The 16,738-nt window shown below is 33.2% G+C and overlaps 1 protein-coding gene and 1 long non-coding RNA gene across 5 annotated transcripts; both read left to right on the plus strand.

The window, feature by feature from the left end:
• The first annotated feature begins 3,087 nt into the window (after positions 1 to 3,087).
• On the plus strand, positions 3,088 to 5,792 carry LOC147485006 (protein trichome birefringence-like). The gene is made up of 5 exons (XM_086570891.1): positions 3,088 to 4,081; positions 4,178 to 4,370; positions 4,473 to 4,666; positions 4,802 to 4,960; positions 5,142 to 5,792. The coding sequence occupies exons 1-5, from the start codon at positions 3,306 to 3,308 to the stop codon at positions 5,497 to 5,499; spliced, it is 1,680 nt and encodes a 559-aa protein (XP_086427017.1). The 5' UTR covers positions 3,088 to 3,305; the 3' UTR covers positions 5,500 to 5,792.
• A 1,067-nt stretch (positions 5,793 to 6,859) lies between these two features.
• Positions 6,860 to 16,179, plus strand: LOC147485007 (uncharacterized). 4 transcript variants are annotated; one of them, XR_015202188.1, is made up of 9 exons: positions 6,860 to 6,986; positions 8,171 to 8,268; positions 8,350 to 8,376; positions 14,092 to 14,206; positions 14,320 to 14,430; positions 14,603 to 14,671; positions 15,247 to 15,309; positions 15,385 to 15,510; positions 15,632 to 15,872. It is a non-coding gene; the product is annotated as an uncharacterized LOC147485007 (long non-coding RNA). The 4 variants fall into 4 exon arrangements; XR_015202187.1 differs by lacking the exons at positions 6,860 to 6,986; positions 8,350 to 8,376 and adding an exon at positions 16,099 to 16,179 and having other exon boundaries at positions 8,040 to 8,268; positions 14,083 to 14,206; positions 15,632 to 15,962; XR_015202185.1 differs by lacking the exon at positions 6,860 to 6,986 and having other exon boundaries at positions 8,040 to 8,268.
• Positions 16,180 to 16,738: the final 559 nt, after the last annotated feature.

Below are 16,738 nucleotides of genomic sequence, written 5' to 3' on the forward strand. Positions count from 1 at the left end.
AATCATCAATCAGATTAACTGTTTGTAATTTTGTATAGTAGTAGGCAATGTAGCTTCCACGCCCATATGGGCATAAAGAGTGAATCAAGACACAGATGAGACACTTTTAAGGAGCTAAAATTTGATTGGGAATTCTTTACGAAAGCTCTATGAAACGAAGATGCAAATTCATAACATTATGAAACCAACCACTCAACGCCAGAGAAATGTTTAACAATTTTGTGACCATCAAAGGAATAGACTGTGTGAGAGTTGACACAGAATGAGAAAGTCTTGTGCATATAGCCATATACTCAAAATGAAGTAGTTGGATTCACATGGCATACATATACTAGAGGGGTGTGTGTCCAAGATGAAATTGTCCCTTTCTACTCAAAAGTCACAATGGAGAACTGATGGTCGAGTTGCTTGGGGACTTTAGTCGGTGGGGGAGAAAGTTGTTAGTTGCGTTTGCATCGAATTAAATGGTATGGAGCCCCTATTTGATTTTTTTTTTTGGTAATTAAATGGCATTTGATATTTGATATGTACTTGTTGATTAGTCCATTTTCACATAATTCTCTTTGTTTATAACGCGCTTGCTATTTATAATGATTCAGGACCAAAGAAAAATACCATATCTATCCAGTTTTAGAGCATTCCTAAGCGAACTCGTTAGTAGAGAATTTTTGTACATATTGTTAGAACATAGAATCAGGATTTGAGGCGTTACATAAATAGATGGGGAAGTTGCCACAGGAATTGCATTGCTTACCGCAAAAGGATTTAATTGAATGTCGATAAATTACATGGAGATAAAGATTTTTTTGGCATATGTAGGCCATTGTAAACACAACGGCAACAAGGTCAGGCGATGTATGAATCACGACCACAAATCTGTCACAAAGAGTCAAAACCATGTCAATTCTTAGAATGAAAGCAAATCATTTGATTCATTAGTTAAATTAAGAGTTTAAATAGACCACCGACTAGAAACGACACCTATTGGAACGTTTGCAGTAAGAGTCCAACGAAATCTTTCTTATATACTGTCAACCTTATTTTAAGACCTGTTCTTTTCATTTGGAAGACAGATCAACTCCAAATGTAAATGTTGCTCTTTGCCACTACTCTAGACACTTTATAGCTTTCAAGCTAATGAAAACAAACTCTTCGGCAGAAAACAACGTGTACTAGGATATTACTGAATATAATCTCAAGTGATTAGGCCGAATAATCCACAAGTGATGGAGCCCATGCCCCTTGCCCACAGTTCAGTTCGTCTGGAGAGCCGGATACATGGATGATGAACTCGATCACATATTCACATATAGAGGCAGCCTAGTCAATTCAAATGGACTCGATCACATATTCACATATGGAGGCAGCCTAGTCAATTCAAAGTGTGCTTCCAAGTTATTTTCACATTCTTTTTGTTTTTGCTAACAAGGTATCCGGTCCGTACTGCCCTCAGTGGCCTTAGAATGGAATTGAACTAGTGACCAATGGTGAGCAAACCCAAGATCAGACCAGTTGTGCTATCTCTAAAGTTATTTTTACATTCACTACCATGATGGGCCTTTTGGTTTTGAACTGTTTTAATTTTATTTTGCTGTGGACAAATAAAAGGTCTCCAATTAAGTATTTTAAGAAGAAGTATTTTTGTTAAATGATAATAATAACTTAGTTTGAAGTATTTGATCTAACGGCTACAAATCTTCGATCACATTGATTTATGTGTGTTTCCATAAAATCGAGAAACCATAAGATGAAACAACAACACATATAGATAAATGGGGGTGAGTGTGGGGTAGTCACACCCCCTGAAATTAGAAAAGTTCTACTATCATATAACTAATTGTCTAGAAAAATATTCAAACTATAAGGATTTGCACCCTTCAATTTTTTAAACAAATTTCCACTATTTCACCTCTCAAAATTTTCACAACTATAGTGAGAATATAATAATAATAATAAAAAATAGTATGAAAAAAAAAACTAATAAAAAATATTCCAATAAACCAACGTTTTTTTTTTTTTTCTCTATTTGCCCTTATAAAATTATCATTTATTTTGAGTCGAAAACCATTAAAGAGGGATAAATGTATCTTCGAAGGTTTGATGAGTTAATGAAACTAAAACAAAAAACAAATAACTAAAAGGCCCTAATCAACCATAACAAACCCCCGTCTCTCCCTCATATAATTCTAATCAACCAAAACAAAACCCGTAAAAGCTCTCCCTCATTTCTTTTACTCTCAATTCTTAAACAAGCGTCAGACATCAACCCAAACAAAAAACAAAAAACAAATTCATAAAAGACTTTGCGACGCAGCTTATTACACGTTTGTTTTAATTATTTGTAAAACTCGTTATCATTATCAATAAAAATTTCACTTAAAAAAAATAAAAAACAAAACAAAACAAGGTAATTTTTTACTTTCAATATTAATCTTTTATAATTTTCTTCACATAATAATAGGGTTATATAGACTTATAGTATTATAGAAAGTTAACAATTTGTTGAATTATTATAGACTTGTGGACTAAATTATGTAGATATATATAAACATAACGCTTGTCATAATTATTTGTAAAACTCGTTATCATTATCAAAAAAAAATCTACTTAAAAAAAAAACAAAAAACAAATATATAACAAAACAAAACAAAGTAATTTTGTACTTTTAATATTAATCTTTTATAGTTTTTTCCACATAATAGTAGGGTTATATAGACTTATAGTATTATAGGAAGTTAATAATTTATTGAATTATTGTAGACTTGTGGAATAAATTATGTAGATATTTATAGACATAGTAATATAAATTAATGATTTAATTGCTTAAATAGTTAACTTTGTCAGTCAATATTAAATTTTTAATAGTCAATACACTTTAGTTTTTTAAATTGAAATAAATATCATAATTTTATTATTTAGACCTACTGACAAAAATAAAAAATAAAAAATTACATGCACATAATTTCGCACCTCCTAGTTTAGAATTCTGGCTGCGTCAAATTTAGTTGACCATAAAATGGGCTAGAATTACTCACTCCTTAACTACTAGATCACCTAATGATTAGGATTTCTAACTGTAGTGGCATTAATGAGATTTAAGAAACATAAGTGGGTAGTTACTGACAATGTATACAACCAAACTATCGATTTTCATCTACAGTCATCACCTCAAAACCTCTTTACACCACACACACACAACACCAGTCTTTCCATTTTCCATTCATCAATCTTTCTTCTTCTACACTTGTTCTTAAACTACTCTTGTTTCCACTGCACAGTTTTATGTAAAGAAATCTATCTCCACCATGACTGATCTAGCAAAACAAATCCATGCAGGTGGTGGGAGTTTTTTGTCAGACTTTAAAAACTTGTTTTCAGTTTTTAAAACAAGAAGAACAATGGTAGCATATGGTTTTTTATTCACTGTTATTGCTTGTACTGTTTTCATTGCTTTTAGTCCTTCTTCTAACTCTTCTGCTCCTTGGTTTAACAACATCTTCTCTTCTTCTTCTACTAGTACTAGTTATGGATCTCAATTGTCTTCTTTTTTTTCTTCCTTTTTTCCAAATTCATCTGTGCCCATGCTAGATAACAATCCCAACATCACTAGATCTTTGAATACTACTTCTGAATTACAAAAACAAGCTCCCCCTTCAAATCATACTGATGTTAAACAACAACCTGTATTGAATCAGACTGTTAATGGATCATCAACATCATCATCAGGAGTGAAGAATGAGACTAGTTCTATGAATAAGACAGTGACAGAGCAAAGCAGAGTGGATAATTACACTTCATCACTTTCGAAACAAACCAATAGTAACAGTTCTAGTTCTAGTGTAACTAGTGGTAATAATAGTACTAAAGATGAGAAATTGAAGAATAACAAAGTGGGAAATTTTAGTTCTTTGATGCATTGTGACATCTTTGATGGGAATTGGGTAAAGGATGATTCTTACCCTCTTTACTCACCTGGTTCTTGTCCTCTTATCGATGAACAATTTAATTGTTTCATAAATGGTCGGCTTGATCGTGATTTTCAGAAATATAGATGGCAGCCCAAAGATTGCAATATCCCGAGGTATGGGTTTTAATAAATAAATGTTTTTGTTTTGGAGGCATTGTTATATTTTACTGAATTATATTTACATTGTTGTTTATTTTGTGCTTATTGAAGGTTGAATGGGAAAGACATGTTGGAATTGTTGAGAGGAAAGCGATTAGCATTCGTTGGCGATTCACTTAATAGGAATATGTGGGAATCATTGATTTGCATTCTTAGAAATTCTGTGAGTGATAAATCCAAGGTGTTTGAAGGTTCGGGTAGACGCGAATTCAGAACAGAACATTCTTACTTGTTTGTTTTCAAAGTATGTTACTAGTCCATTTTACTAGTTTTCATTATGTTTTAGATTTAATTGTTTGATATGTTATATATGTTTCTGATGATTTGGAATTGGCTTGATCAATAGGACTATAATTGCACTGTGGAATTTTTTCGATCGCCATTCCTAGTTCAAGAATGGGAATTGCCTGAAACAGATGGATCAAAGAAGGAAACCCTTCGTCTTGATTTAGTTGAGAGTTCGTCATCTAAATACAAAGATGCTGATTACATTGTCTTTAATACTGGACACTGGTGGACTCATGAGAAGACTTCCAAAGGGTATTCCTTTTTAACTTGTATTTCTTATCCATGAGCAGTTCTGCATATCTCTGTCTCAATCAAATTTGCAATACTAGCATGAACTGTTAAATGATAAACCAAAGTAGAAATGCTAATTATGTTTGCATCTTACAGGAAGGATTATTACCAAGAAGGTAGTCATGTTTACGAGGACTTAAACGTCGTTGAGGCCTTTCGGAAAGCTCTGACTACATGGGCAAGATGGGTCGACGCAAATATAAATCCTACCAAGTCCCTGGTTTTGTTTAGGGGCTATTCGGCTTCCCATTTCAGGTATTGAGTCAAGAATATAATTAGTTTTGAATGCTTAGACTTATAGTCGAGCTACCTGTATTATGTGAATGGTTTAGTTTGTGAATGCATATCAGTTTACTTCGTCATATTAGTTCATCCACATTGAAGTTCTGAGATAAGAAAATGAACAAGTTTTAATGTTTTTCTTTTGGTATTCCAGGGGTGGACAGTGGAATTCTGGTGGGCAATGCAACGATGAGACTGAACCAATCAAGAACAATACATATCTGTCAAAGTACCCTCCGAAGATGAGAGTTTTGGAGAAAGTACTGAAGAATATGAAAACACCAGTTGCCTATCTAAACATTACCAGAATGACTGATTTTCGAAAGGATGCTCATCCATCAGTTTATCGGAAACAGAATTTGTCGGCAGAGGAGAGGAAGTCTCCATTAAGGTTCCAAGACTGCAGTCATTGGTGTCTTCCAGGAGTACCTGACTCATGGAACGAGCTTCTTTACGCTCGGCTCCTGATCAAACAGCAAGAGCAACAACAGAAACAAAAGCAACATAGGTAAAATAAAAAGAAAAGTACAGATTAGTTGTCCAATGTTCTTGTTAATTGTGAAAATATGTGTATCATAAATTTTTACTTTCTTTTAAACATATTTAATGGAGAAGATCCAACATATTGTTCTTAAATAATGGTAAGTAGAGAGAGGAGTGAGGGAGTGAGGTGGACAAAGTGAGGAAAATGAACACAGTTCCCAATTGAGATTTCTTTGGAGAGGAATTAAGAGGGGGTTGAGCTTTAATTTATGTGTTTGGATATGAGGAAAATCAAAGAAGAAAAATCTTGGCTTTCGGTTTAGATTAGTATATATGTCCTCTGGGATATCTCTCCCCCACAATGAAATATTTTTTTTTAGTCCAATGAGACTTAAACATTGTGTATTTCTTTTATGAGTTTGTTTATTTAAAATGAAGTAATGGTGTATTAGCATTCAGTACTCAGCAATTGATCATTGGATTTTTATGTTGCATGTTAAAAGGGAAAAAAGTTAGATTCAAGGTAGGAAAATGTATTTTTGAACTTTGAAGCTATTTTACTTTACTTTAGGTTTATAAAAACCCATTTTTTTCGGTGCAAGATTAGAATTGTTCGTGAAACGTTTTGACCAAGTATGTATTATCTAGCCAAAAGTTTTGTTAAATGCTTGATATTTAACTTGGCCATTAGTATTTAGTATAAAAAAACACATTTGGCCCATTAATTTATAAGTTATTTTTAACATTTTGGATTATGGACTCTGTAACGTAATCTAAGTCCATACTTTTATTTAAAATGAGTAATTTATTTAGTCTTTTTTCAATAAACTTTTCAAATTTTCTCAATTTCTCAATCATTTCTTTTATTATTTAGATATTTTGTCGGATTTATTTCTCAAATCATCTCAAATTCTCGATTCAATTTCTCGTGGGTATTATTTTGCATTTTGAAATTATATATTTTTACTAAACCTTCTATTTTTTGTGTCCTCAAAATTTTACAAAATTATTCGTTGATCCCTAGTCTAAAGGTTTTTGTTATGCAAATACACATGAGCCTACATAAAACATAAACTAGCTACATAGAGAAAATTTGCTGTCCAACAAGTGGCTGTAAACTTTACGATTAGTTGTGGGAAAAAAATAAACCAAGTCACCAACTAGTGTTATGAAAAGCCATACAATTGGCATGTTTTATAGATGAAAATATGGAATAGTATGTAACTATGTATACAGTATACTTCAATGCTCCAGCTAGCTATACCCAAGGTGTTGGAGATTAGGATCCGTAAGTTTGTTGTTGAATATAACGCCGAAAAGGAAGGGCTCTATATATCGGCCTTTCCGCTTTGGAGGTTTTTTTCCAGCAGTGCATTGATATTTTGGGCCTAGATTTTGATCAATGTCGGTGCATAATGCATATATTACCAGCCCAATGTTTTTTATCGTCCAATCATGGAGACAGGGACACACAAAATTATACATGGGGACTTTAGGTGCTTCTCCAACAACCGAGGTATATTTTTATTTAGTTATTTTTTACTACTTGTTTGTCTTGAAAATTTCCTACCTAATTGTTGTATGAGCGTGGCCTTTGATTTGCCAAATATCATCCGAACGACGTCTGGATCTGTTTAGAGTTACAAATCCCATTATTCCATCTGAGAATAAGAAAATAAAACACTACTTTTGGGTAGGAATGTCCATCTTGCTCGAACCCCTGAAAAAAAAACCCAACACCACCGAATCTGAATTCACCCCTCGAAAAAGAAAATCCAGCACCACCGAATCCGAATTCAAACTAAGACCAAAATACATAGGGTAGGATTTTGTCACTCTTTAAAACCCAAACCGACATAATAATTTAGCTCTAAACCTATTAAAAAGGTTAAAATGCTTGAAACTGAACCCCAAATTTAGTTTCAATTACCAACTAATAATCCCATGAAAAGAATGAGTTAAAGAAATATTTGGATTATTATCTCATTTATATTTATAATGATGAATTATTTAATATATTAGATTTTTGAAAGACTTGTGTAAGGGCTTTTAATTTTTTCGGCAATTGCACGTGATCTAATGTGTGTTAATGAGTTTATAGTTCCTTCTGAGTCTATCAATTTTTAGAGTATGTGAAAAAATTATGTCCGAATATAGATGACAATTACTTCCAAATTTATTAGAAAATTAGTTTGTTTGAAAAATTAGTGAATAACTGAAAAATAAAATAAAATGTAGATATATATTTTAAATAATTTTTTTATTATTTGATTTTTTTTTTCATTTATATCAAGTCTTATCCTATTCGAAATTTGAGTCCAATGGGTATCTAAAATATAGAATTAGAAAAGTGTTTAGTCACATTTCTCAATAAAATATCCAACTCCGAACCCCACCCGCTAAGAATCGGTTTGAGTTTGAGTAATCCGATACCCATTCAAAACCCAAAAAATCAAGTTCAAACTAAGTTGGGTACTCATTTGGACAATTGGACATCACTACTTTTGAGTCATTATAAAATTTTGTTTTTTAGTCTTTTATATCACTGACATATCTTCGAGTGTACTTTGTCACTAGTCACTTGTTTTATCATTTACGAAGCAAACTATTGGTTTTACGTGGAATATTATTTGCATTTTACGTAATCTTTTAGCATTTTGGTTGGCGATTTGATTATGTTTCCCTTGCTTCTGTCACTAGGTTAATTACCATTCAATTCAGCTTGAGCAACAGAAAAATGGAGGCAACTACGAGGAGACATTACTTGTTTAGCATTGGGGAGCTTTTACATTCTCGCTGTAAGTGTTTGCTTTACCAGTTTATACTACTTATTGTTATTGCGAGGATATGTTACTTATTGTATTTCTATGTTACTGCAGATACAGTTATTAGACAACTTGGTGAAGGCAAGTTACATCTCTTACGTATCCTACTGCATACTTCTCTATTTTTATTTATTTATTTTTCGACTGCTTTAATTCTGCTATGTCATATCAATTGAAGTAAATATGCATTTAAAGCTTAATTACAAAAATATTCAACGTATTTAGGTTCTCTTAACACTTGTATCAACATATTATTTTCTGTAACAATTGTATCAATGTATTATTTTTCAATTTTTGTTATACTCTGTCAGTTAAGTGGTGATGTGTAATTAGTGAAGGTTAATTTCGGTCTGGGGGTTGGTTAGTTTTGATTTATATTGACACCATTTCCATTTAAAGTACAAAAGTTTTTTTTTAAAAATTGTTAAAATTTTGGCTGAATTGTGTCTATTTTGGTGGTTCATTGGATCTAGGAGCTTGAATACGAATTGGGTTTTCCTAATTTTGAGATATGGGTGATTGTTGTGAGTAGATCGGAAAAAGAAGTAGAAGACGAAAAAGTTGAACCCATTTTCGATTGATTATAGATTGAATCATGGGACTAGTAGAGTAAACAAGTCATGGGGTAAAGAGTCTACGGGTCGAGAAATTGGCATTACATATGATTTGGGAAGGGAGCTAGGAAATGTGTTTGAATTAGTTATGATAGAATAGTGATTATTAATTATTTCATATGGTATGTCATCACTTGAGTTTTTAGGTAAAACTTTACTTTAGTGTTTTGTGATTGTTGTTGTTTTTAGATTTAGTCGTGTTGATTGTTGAAGAAGACGATGACATCATCCTCTTTCAATTGTTGGGTCTTATAATAAGTAATTGCTAAAGCCCAACAGTGTTATTGTTTTTGGGCCTTAAGAGTTATCAATCTAGCCTATTATATTAGGTGTATTATTTTTGCCACATCAAGTCCTAATATTATGCTGGGTAGTATATACAAAAAAATAGACACATTAATACTTAGGGTGCGTTTGGAAATGAGAAATGGAATTATCGTGAGAGTTAGAACATGATTATGCGAGAATTATGATTGTTTGGCAAATTGTGAGAATTTTCGATAATTCTTACTATCAATTTCCCACATGTTGTTTGGCTGCAAAGAATTATCAATTTCTCATACCATATTTGTTAATTTTTTTTGCTCAAGTATTTCACAAAACCAAAATAATAGTCATTCCAAAACACAATAAATGTGATCAAATTTCATACATTACAACATATTATACATCATCAATCTAATATAACTAAGCTAACATATAAAATGGGCATTGTCAAAATTATAGAACATCAATTTATTTAAAAAGAGTTGTAGCATAAAAATAATAAACAAATGTTATGTCATAAAAATTTTACATACTTACAAAAATACATAAAAACTTATTGAAATTCAAAAATCAACTAAAAATATTTAAAGATAGAAGGACATGTCTTCAATGGTCAGGCTATACTTGATCTCCAATCTCCTTAGATAGTTGGTTTACAATAAGGGGTTCATTCTCATTCATTATCTTGATTGTTAAAAAATTCAGCAAAGCGTTGGTATAGGAGAAGTGATCTTCCTTTATATCGTAAGAAGTGCCTTCTTTCTGTCAAATTTACAAAATATGTAAATCATGTGTATTAACTAAAATGGCATGTAGATAGAATATTTGTATATATAATTGGTAGTACATACATTGTTGATAGAGAGAGCTCCAAATAGCTTCATCGGCTTGTACCTGATTTGCTTCATCATCCCATGCAAATATTGTAATTAACATCAATTTTTGTACATCCTCTTTGATTTTTTTCTATTGACGAACCCAACCTGTAATACTGTGACCTGAGACGTCGACACCGCATATGCAACTCACCTTGTTGGCGATACGAAGAGAAATAATTCTAAATCCCCTTCTACTTATATTGTCTTCCAGCTCTCTCAATGTGTCCACCAAAACAGAGTTCATTTCAGCTGCCCTCATAACATGACAACATGGTTGGAAAGTTGGCATACCTATCTAAATAAGTATTAACACCAAATTTTTATATATAAATTTCAAGTTTGAAATTTATCCGACGGTCCAAAATTTTAACACTCTTTTGACAAGACTAGACACATCCAATTGAACTAATTTTTTATGGATATATTATCCATGGTATGGAGGTCATCTCTACCAAAAATCAGCCCCTAGTGCAATGTGTAAATTCATTTTTGGATTATGTATGTCATTTCTGTATATAGACGTAACCGATATATATATATATATATCAAAGCAAAAACACAAACTAATAAACAACCATCATTAGTACATCAATTATTTCAAAGACTTAATAAATTAAATAAATTAAAGAACTACTTGTTAGCCTAAGCAAGGTAACCATCTCCTAAAGCCAGCTAGGAATAAAGAGTTTAACGAACCTAAAAATTATAAATCCTAAATGTGAAACAAGTGTTTTTCATACTACTTTATTCTACTAAACTGTAGTTTCTTAACTTCTACCAAATGCTAACTAAAATTGAGATGGATATGGCATCGGGTGATAATTAAACTTCCTAACGAGCTATCGTTGATGTTAATGTTCGTCCATATTGAAAAACACTCTCCGCTTCTCAACATCTTAAGCAAACCACTTCATAGCTTCAATTTTAATATTTTCATCCACATCACCAAAGACTTTTAGAGCTTCCCTCAAAGGAGCCCAAAGAGAGTCATTCATTTCATTTGTCGACTCCATAGCATTTGCACTAATTTCCTTGCGCATTCCAACCATTGCACGTTGCACCCCTGCAATCACAGTTGACGACCCTTTAGTTTGTCATTTGGTTGAGCAAGCTAGGATTGGGTTGGATGAGGATGAATCAGGAGTAGGCAGCACTGTGTCCTCATCCCCAGATTATCATCGGCATCCTCCATGTTCACACTGTCTTCCGTATAATCATTAACATGTATGTCTTCATCAGCCATGGTTGTAGTTGTCTCTCTCAAACCATTTGTTTGATCATTCCCTACCACTTCAAGAAGTTCTGCATAATTATCAATTTCCTTGCCCTTAAGTTTTTCAAATGTTTCCTTTCTGTCAAATATGAAATAACAAGTGTTAAATGTTTACTTATTATTGTATATTGGGTAAACAAATATGACACGTAATATATAAAACTAATACCTTCAAAACATCAGCCTAAACAATAACAATTTTCTTACGGTCATCCCAACCAAAACCACTCAAACCTAGTAATTCATGCACTCCGCTCACGATTTTCTTCCATGTCTTCAAACGGTTTCTGACATGGGTATTTGTGATTTTCATTCTGCATATGTGGAACACATTGTTAACCATCGTTGTATATGCTACAACTTTCCATCCCCCTTGGCCTTTGTTAACAAGCGACAATTATTCACGCAATGTGTCCAACATCACCTGGTCTTTCTGGTAATTTCAAATAGATGACCGGATTGTTGAAACTCTGGCCTAGATTCAGATTGGGATTCTATACCTATTTAATAAAATAGTCAAAAATGCATTCAAGTTCCTGTTTAGTATAAAAGGGCAATCAAGTTTCTGTCTAGTATAAAAGGATTGCCCTTATTGAAAAGTATAACTGTTCATCAAGTTATTAGTGTTAGGTATGGAACTTGAATGCCTTTTTATACTAGACAGAAACTTGATTGCCCTTTTATACTAGACAGGAACTTGAATGCATTTTCGACTATATTATTAAATAGGTATCGAATCCAATCTGAATCTGGGCCAGAGTTTCAACAGTCCGGTCCTCTATTTTGGAATGACCAGATGGACCAGGTGATGTTGGACACGTTGCGTGAACAATTGTCTCTTGGTAACAAAGGCCAAGGGGTTGGAAAGTTATAGCATATACATCGGTGCTTAACAATGTGTTGCACATATGCAGAATGAAAATCACAAGTACCCATGTCGAAAACCGTTTGAAGACATGGAAGATAATTGTGAGTGAAGTGCAGGAATTACTAGGTTTGAGTGGTTTTGGCTGGGATGACCATAAGAAATTTTTATTGTTTGGGTTGATGTTTTGAAGGTATTAGTTTTATGTATTACGTGTCATATTTGTTTTCCCAATATACAATAAGAAGTAAACATTTAACACTTGTTATTTCATATTTGACAGGAAAAGAAATATTTGAAAAAACTAAAGGGCAAGGAAATTAATAATTATACACCAACAAAATTAAAGTGGTAGGGAATGATCAAGCAAATGGTTTGAGAGAGACAAAACTACAACCATGGCTGATGAAGGCATGCATGTTAATGATGATATGGAAGATAATGTAAACATGTAGGATGCCGATGATAATGATGGGGATGAGGACACAGTGCCGCCTACTCCTGATTCGTCCTCATCCAACCCAATCCTTGCTCAACCAAATGACAAACTAAAGGGTTATCGGTCTATAATTGCAAGAGTGCAACGTGAGATGGTTGGAATACGTAAGAAAATTTGTCGCATTACAGCTGTTATAGAGTCGACAAATGAAATGGATGATTCTCTCTGGGCTCTTTTGTGGGAAGCTATAAAAGCTTTTGTTGATGTGGATGAAGATATTAAAATTGAAGCTATGGAATGGTTTGCTCAAGATGTTGAGAAGTAGAGAATATTTCTCAATACGGACGAACATCAATGTCAACGATGGCTCATTAATTAGGAAGTTTAATTACCACTCGATGTCATATCCATCTCAATTTTAGTTGGTATTTGGTAAAAGCTAAAGAACTACAGTTTAGTAGAATAAAGTAGTGTGAAAAACACTTGTTTCACATTTAGGATTTATGGTTTTAGGTTCGTTAAACTTTTTATTTCTAGTTGGCTTTAGGAGATAGTTACCTTACTTAGGCTAATAAGTAGTTTTTTAATTTATTTAATTTATTAAGTCTTTAAAATAATTGATGTAATAATGATGGTAGTTTATTAGTTTGTGTTTTTGCTTTGTTAAACATTATTTAGTTATATGAAATACTTATATATATAAATATTTGGTGTTAATACTTATTTAGACATGTATGCCAACTTTCCAACCACATCGTCATGTTATATGGACAACTGAAATGGATTCTGTTTTGGTGGACACATTGAGAGAGCTAGAACACAATATAAATAGAAGGGGCTTTAGAATTATTTCTTTTCGTATCGCCAATAAAGTGAGTTGCATATGTTGTGTCGACGTCTCAAGTCACTGTACTACAAGTCGGTTCGTCAATGGAAAAAATCAAAGAGGATGTACAAAAATTGATGTCAATTACAGGGTTTGCATGAGATAATGAAGCAAATCAGGTACAAGCCGAGGAAACTATTTGGAACTCTCTATCAAGAATGTTGGTACTACCAAATTATATATACAAATATTCTATCTACATGCCACCATTTTAGTTAATACACATATGATTTACACATTTTTAAAATATGACAGGAGAGAAAGCACTTGCTACGATATAAGGGAAGATCACGTCCCCCTATACCAACGTTTTGCTGAATTTTTTAACGATCAAGATGATGAATGAGAATGAACTCCTTATTGAAAACCAATTATTTGAGGGGATTGGAGATCAAGTGCAACCTGACGATTGAAGACATGTCCTTCTATCTTTAAATATTCTTAGTTGATTTTTGAATTTCAATAAATTTTTATGTACTTCTGTCTAAAGTACGTAAAAATTTTATGACAAAATATTTGTTTATTATTTGTATATAGTCTTGACTTCCCTTCCATTTGTTTTAAGTGATAACAGGTATATGAGAAGCTTGGTCCTCCTTTATTTTATCTTCTGCTGAAAAGGGAATTTATGAATCTTTCGTTTAATGTATGGAGGGAGCTTGGCAGGCAACTGTTGGAGTGTGTTTCTTGTGCGTAATGATTCATTATCTTCCATTTTATATTTTTCGTTTTCAAGCTTTACTTAATTAGTTGAGATCATTGTTTAAGTAAATAATCGTCTCATACATGGTGCTCTCCTCAGATGGTTTGTGTTGATGGTGACAGTTATTCATGATGTTTCATACATGGCGATTTGAAGCCTCAAAACGTCCTTTTTACATCACCAGATATTGTAAATTTGATCATTGATAAGGTATTTTCTGTAGGAGTATGTATTACCTTCTCCTCGTTTAAGTTTTGCTAGTTTTCTTTTCTTCTTTTTTTTTTTTTTTTGTTTGGGTTCTTTCATATTATTTGAGTATTTGCTGTTTAACCCTAAATGTTGACATATTTCTATTTCATCCAATGCTTTGGTTCTCTTAAAGGATTTGCCCAATTCAAATGGGATTAAACTGATAGATTTTGGCAGCTCCGGTTGTTTGATCTTCTTATTGGTACAGTTCCCTATCATGCACCTAAGATTTTGCTTCGTATGTTATGCATGACATCTATTTTCATTTTAACTTTTAAGTGATTTCCGCACTAAGTTGTTCCCTTAGAACAAGTCCTATGGGGTGCTATATAGGTTGCTAATGGGCCATATAGCATTCCCAAACACCAAAATGTCATTCCAATGGGATTGTTAGAAGGGTTTTAAATTTGGCTGGTGTGATAAATCCAATCAAATTTGTGGCATTGTCTAGCAACTACCACAATAAATTTCGAGACGGAATGTATAGTTTTTGCCATCCATGTGTTAAATTTCGACGGACAGCAAAAACCGTGTCATGAGTTAAAAAAAAAATCGACTCAAGTTATAAAATAATGGATGGACGGCAAAAACTATGTCGTCCGTATGATTTAGCACTTCAAAACATAAAAAGGCGATTGGAATGAAATTTAAGGTTTTGGCCTTTCATATTTGGCCGGCAAGGTATAGATAAAACCCTAAAAATCTTATGTTGCAAGGGTTTAGCAGCCCTTCATTGGACTTGCTCTTAGGACTGTCTTAATGTGGTTATTGTAACAGGTCTTGGATGGAATTCTCCATGTGATATGTGGAGTGTTGGTTGTTTTGTTCGAGATTATCTCTGTAATATTTCTCCCCATGGTTCTTTACCATTTTTAGGAAATTTGAGTGTTGGATAGATTTGAAGAAATTCTAAAGATTATTACTATCTTCTTTTTCTTTGGTCGTTTTTTCCAACCACGAATTTGTTTGAGCACCTTGCCATAATGCAAAAATTTTAGGCCCAGTACCAGAGGATATGTTGGATAAATATATCTATGCCAGGTATGCATCTCCTTGGTCACGTTCCAAATGTTTTTCATTGCTTGTTTCTCCATTTTGTCTAGCTGTCAATTTGAGATTATTGTTAGTACTAAAGTCCTTTGTGTAAATATGTTTGCTCTAGTGGGAAGAAGCACTTCAAACGGACTTCAGCACAATGGGCAGAGTTTGGTTCGACGAAGATCGTAAAATATGTTCAGGGGTTGGCTGGACTTAATGGATGTAGTTTTTGTTGGCCTTCTGGTTCAGATTTGTCTTTTCAACATGTTTTGAGGTTATAATCTGACTGCCAGGATCTTTTTGTGCAATTTGCCCATTATCCGGAGTTTTGTGATCATTTTAACCTTTTGCAATGCCTCGTCAAATACAAACCCTCTGAGAGATTGACTGCTCGAGAAGCCCTTGCACACCCATTCTTTACAGGGTATCGGCACATTTAGTGGCCATTTTGGAAGGTAATTCATTTGGTTAATCTTGCAGCTACTATTGTCTAATCTAGGTTCACTTGATGGTATGGTGCTATTACTTTGACTGTGTATCAAACTCACTGGACTTCTTTCCCCCTATTTTTTTTGTTTTTCTTGTTCCCAGAAAGTGGAGGTGGCATCATGCGTGACATTAGTTTGATTTATTTTGCCTGCTATATATGCAATCAGCTAGATTTTGTGGATCTGTTTATTTGTTAGTGGTTTCCTGTTTTGATTTTTGCCTAGTGAGGAGGCTCGTATTTTTGTTTGTTAGGATATATCTTGGGGGTACATGCTGAGGTGTATGCTGCTTTGATTTCATATCTGACTTACATATGTAACTAAAGAATATCCAAAGTTTCTCAGAGCAGATAATATTGCTGCAGCAGTGCTGCAGTCTATTGATATTCATGTGATAAGAAGATGTAAATTGTAATGATAGATATTAAAAAGAAAAGTCAATTGATACTTAGATGTATCATGTATGCCTTTGCCTTCAACACCACAAAATTTTTAGATTGTGAATTGTGAAAAAACACATAAAGACCAACCCATTTTCACTATTCTACATTTCATATTTTCATACACAATGGTTTGCATATGTAAAGATATGTAAACCATTCCAAGCACTGGATTATGGCTACTTTCATCTATAACCTAAGGCCAAAAAAGGCTGGGTCTTAGACTCTTAGGCAAGTCTTTTCTCCTCGCAAGTAACAACTTGCTAGTCCTAACAAATAAAGGCCATGACTACTGGTTCAAAA

This window comes from Coptis chinensis, chromosome 7 (assembly GCF_015680905.1).
Source record: "Coptis chinensis isolate HL-2020 chromosome 7, ASM1568090v1, whole genome shotgun sequence".
NCBI classification, from domain to species: Eukaryota; Viridiplantae; Streptophyta; class Magnoliopsida; order Ranunculales; family Ranunculaceae; genus Coptis; species Coptis chinensis.

Bases quoted from the DNA above. Each gene is read 5' to 3' on its own strand.
- LOC147485006 (XM_086570891.1), top strand. From the start codon at position 3,306: ATGACTGATCTAGCAAAACAAATCCATGCAGGTGGTGGGAGTTTTTTG. The intron at 4,082-4,177 runs GTATGGGTTTTA...TGCTTATTGAAG, and splicing joins AAAGATTGCAATATCCCGAG to GTTGAATGGGAAAGACATGT. The intron at 4,667-4,801 runs GTATTCCTTTTT...TGCATCTTACAG, and splicing joins CATGAGAAGACTTCCAAAGG to GAAGGATTATTACCAAGAAG.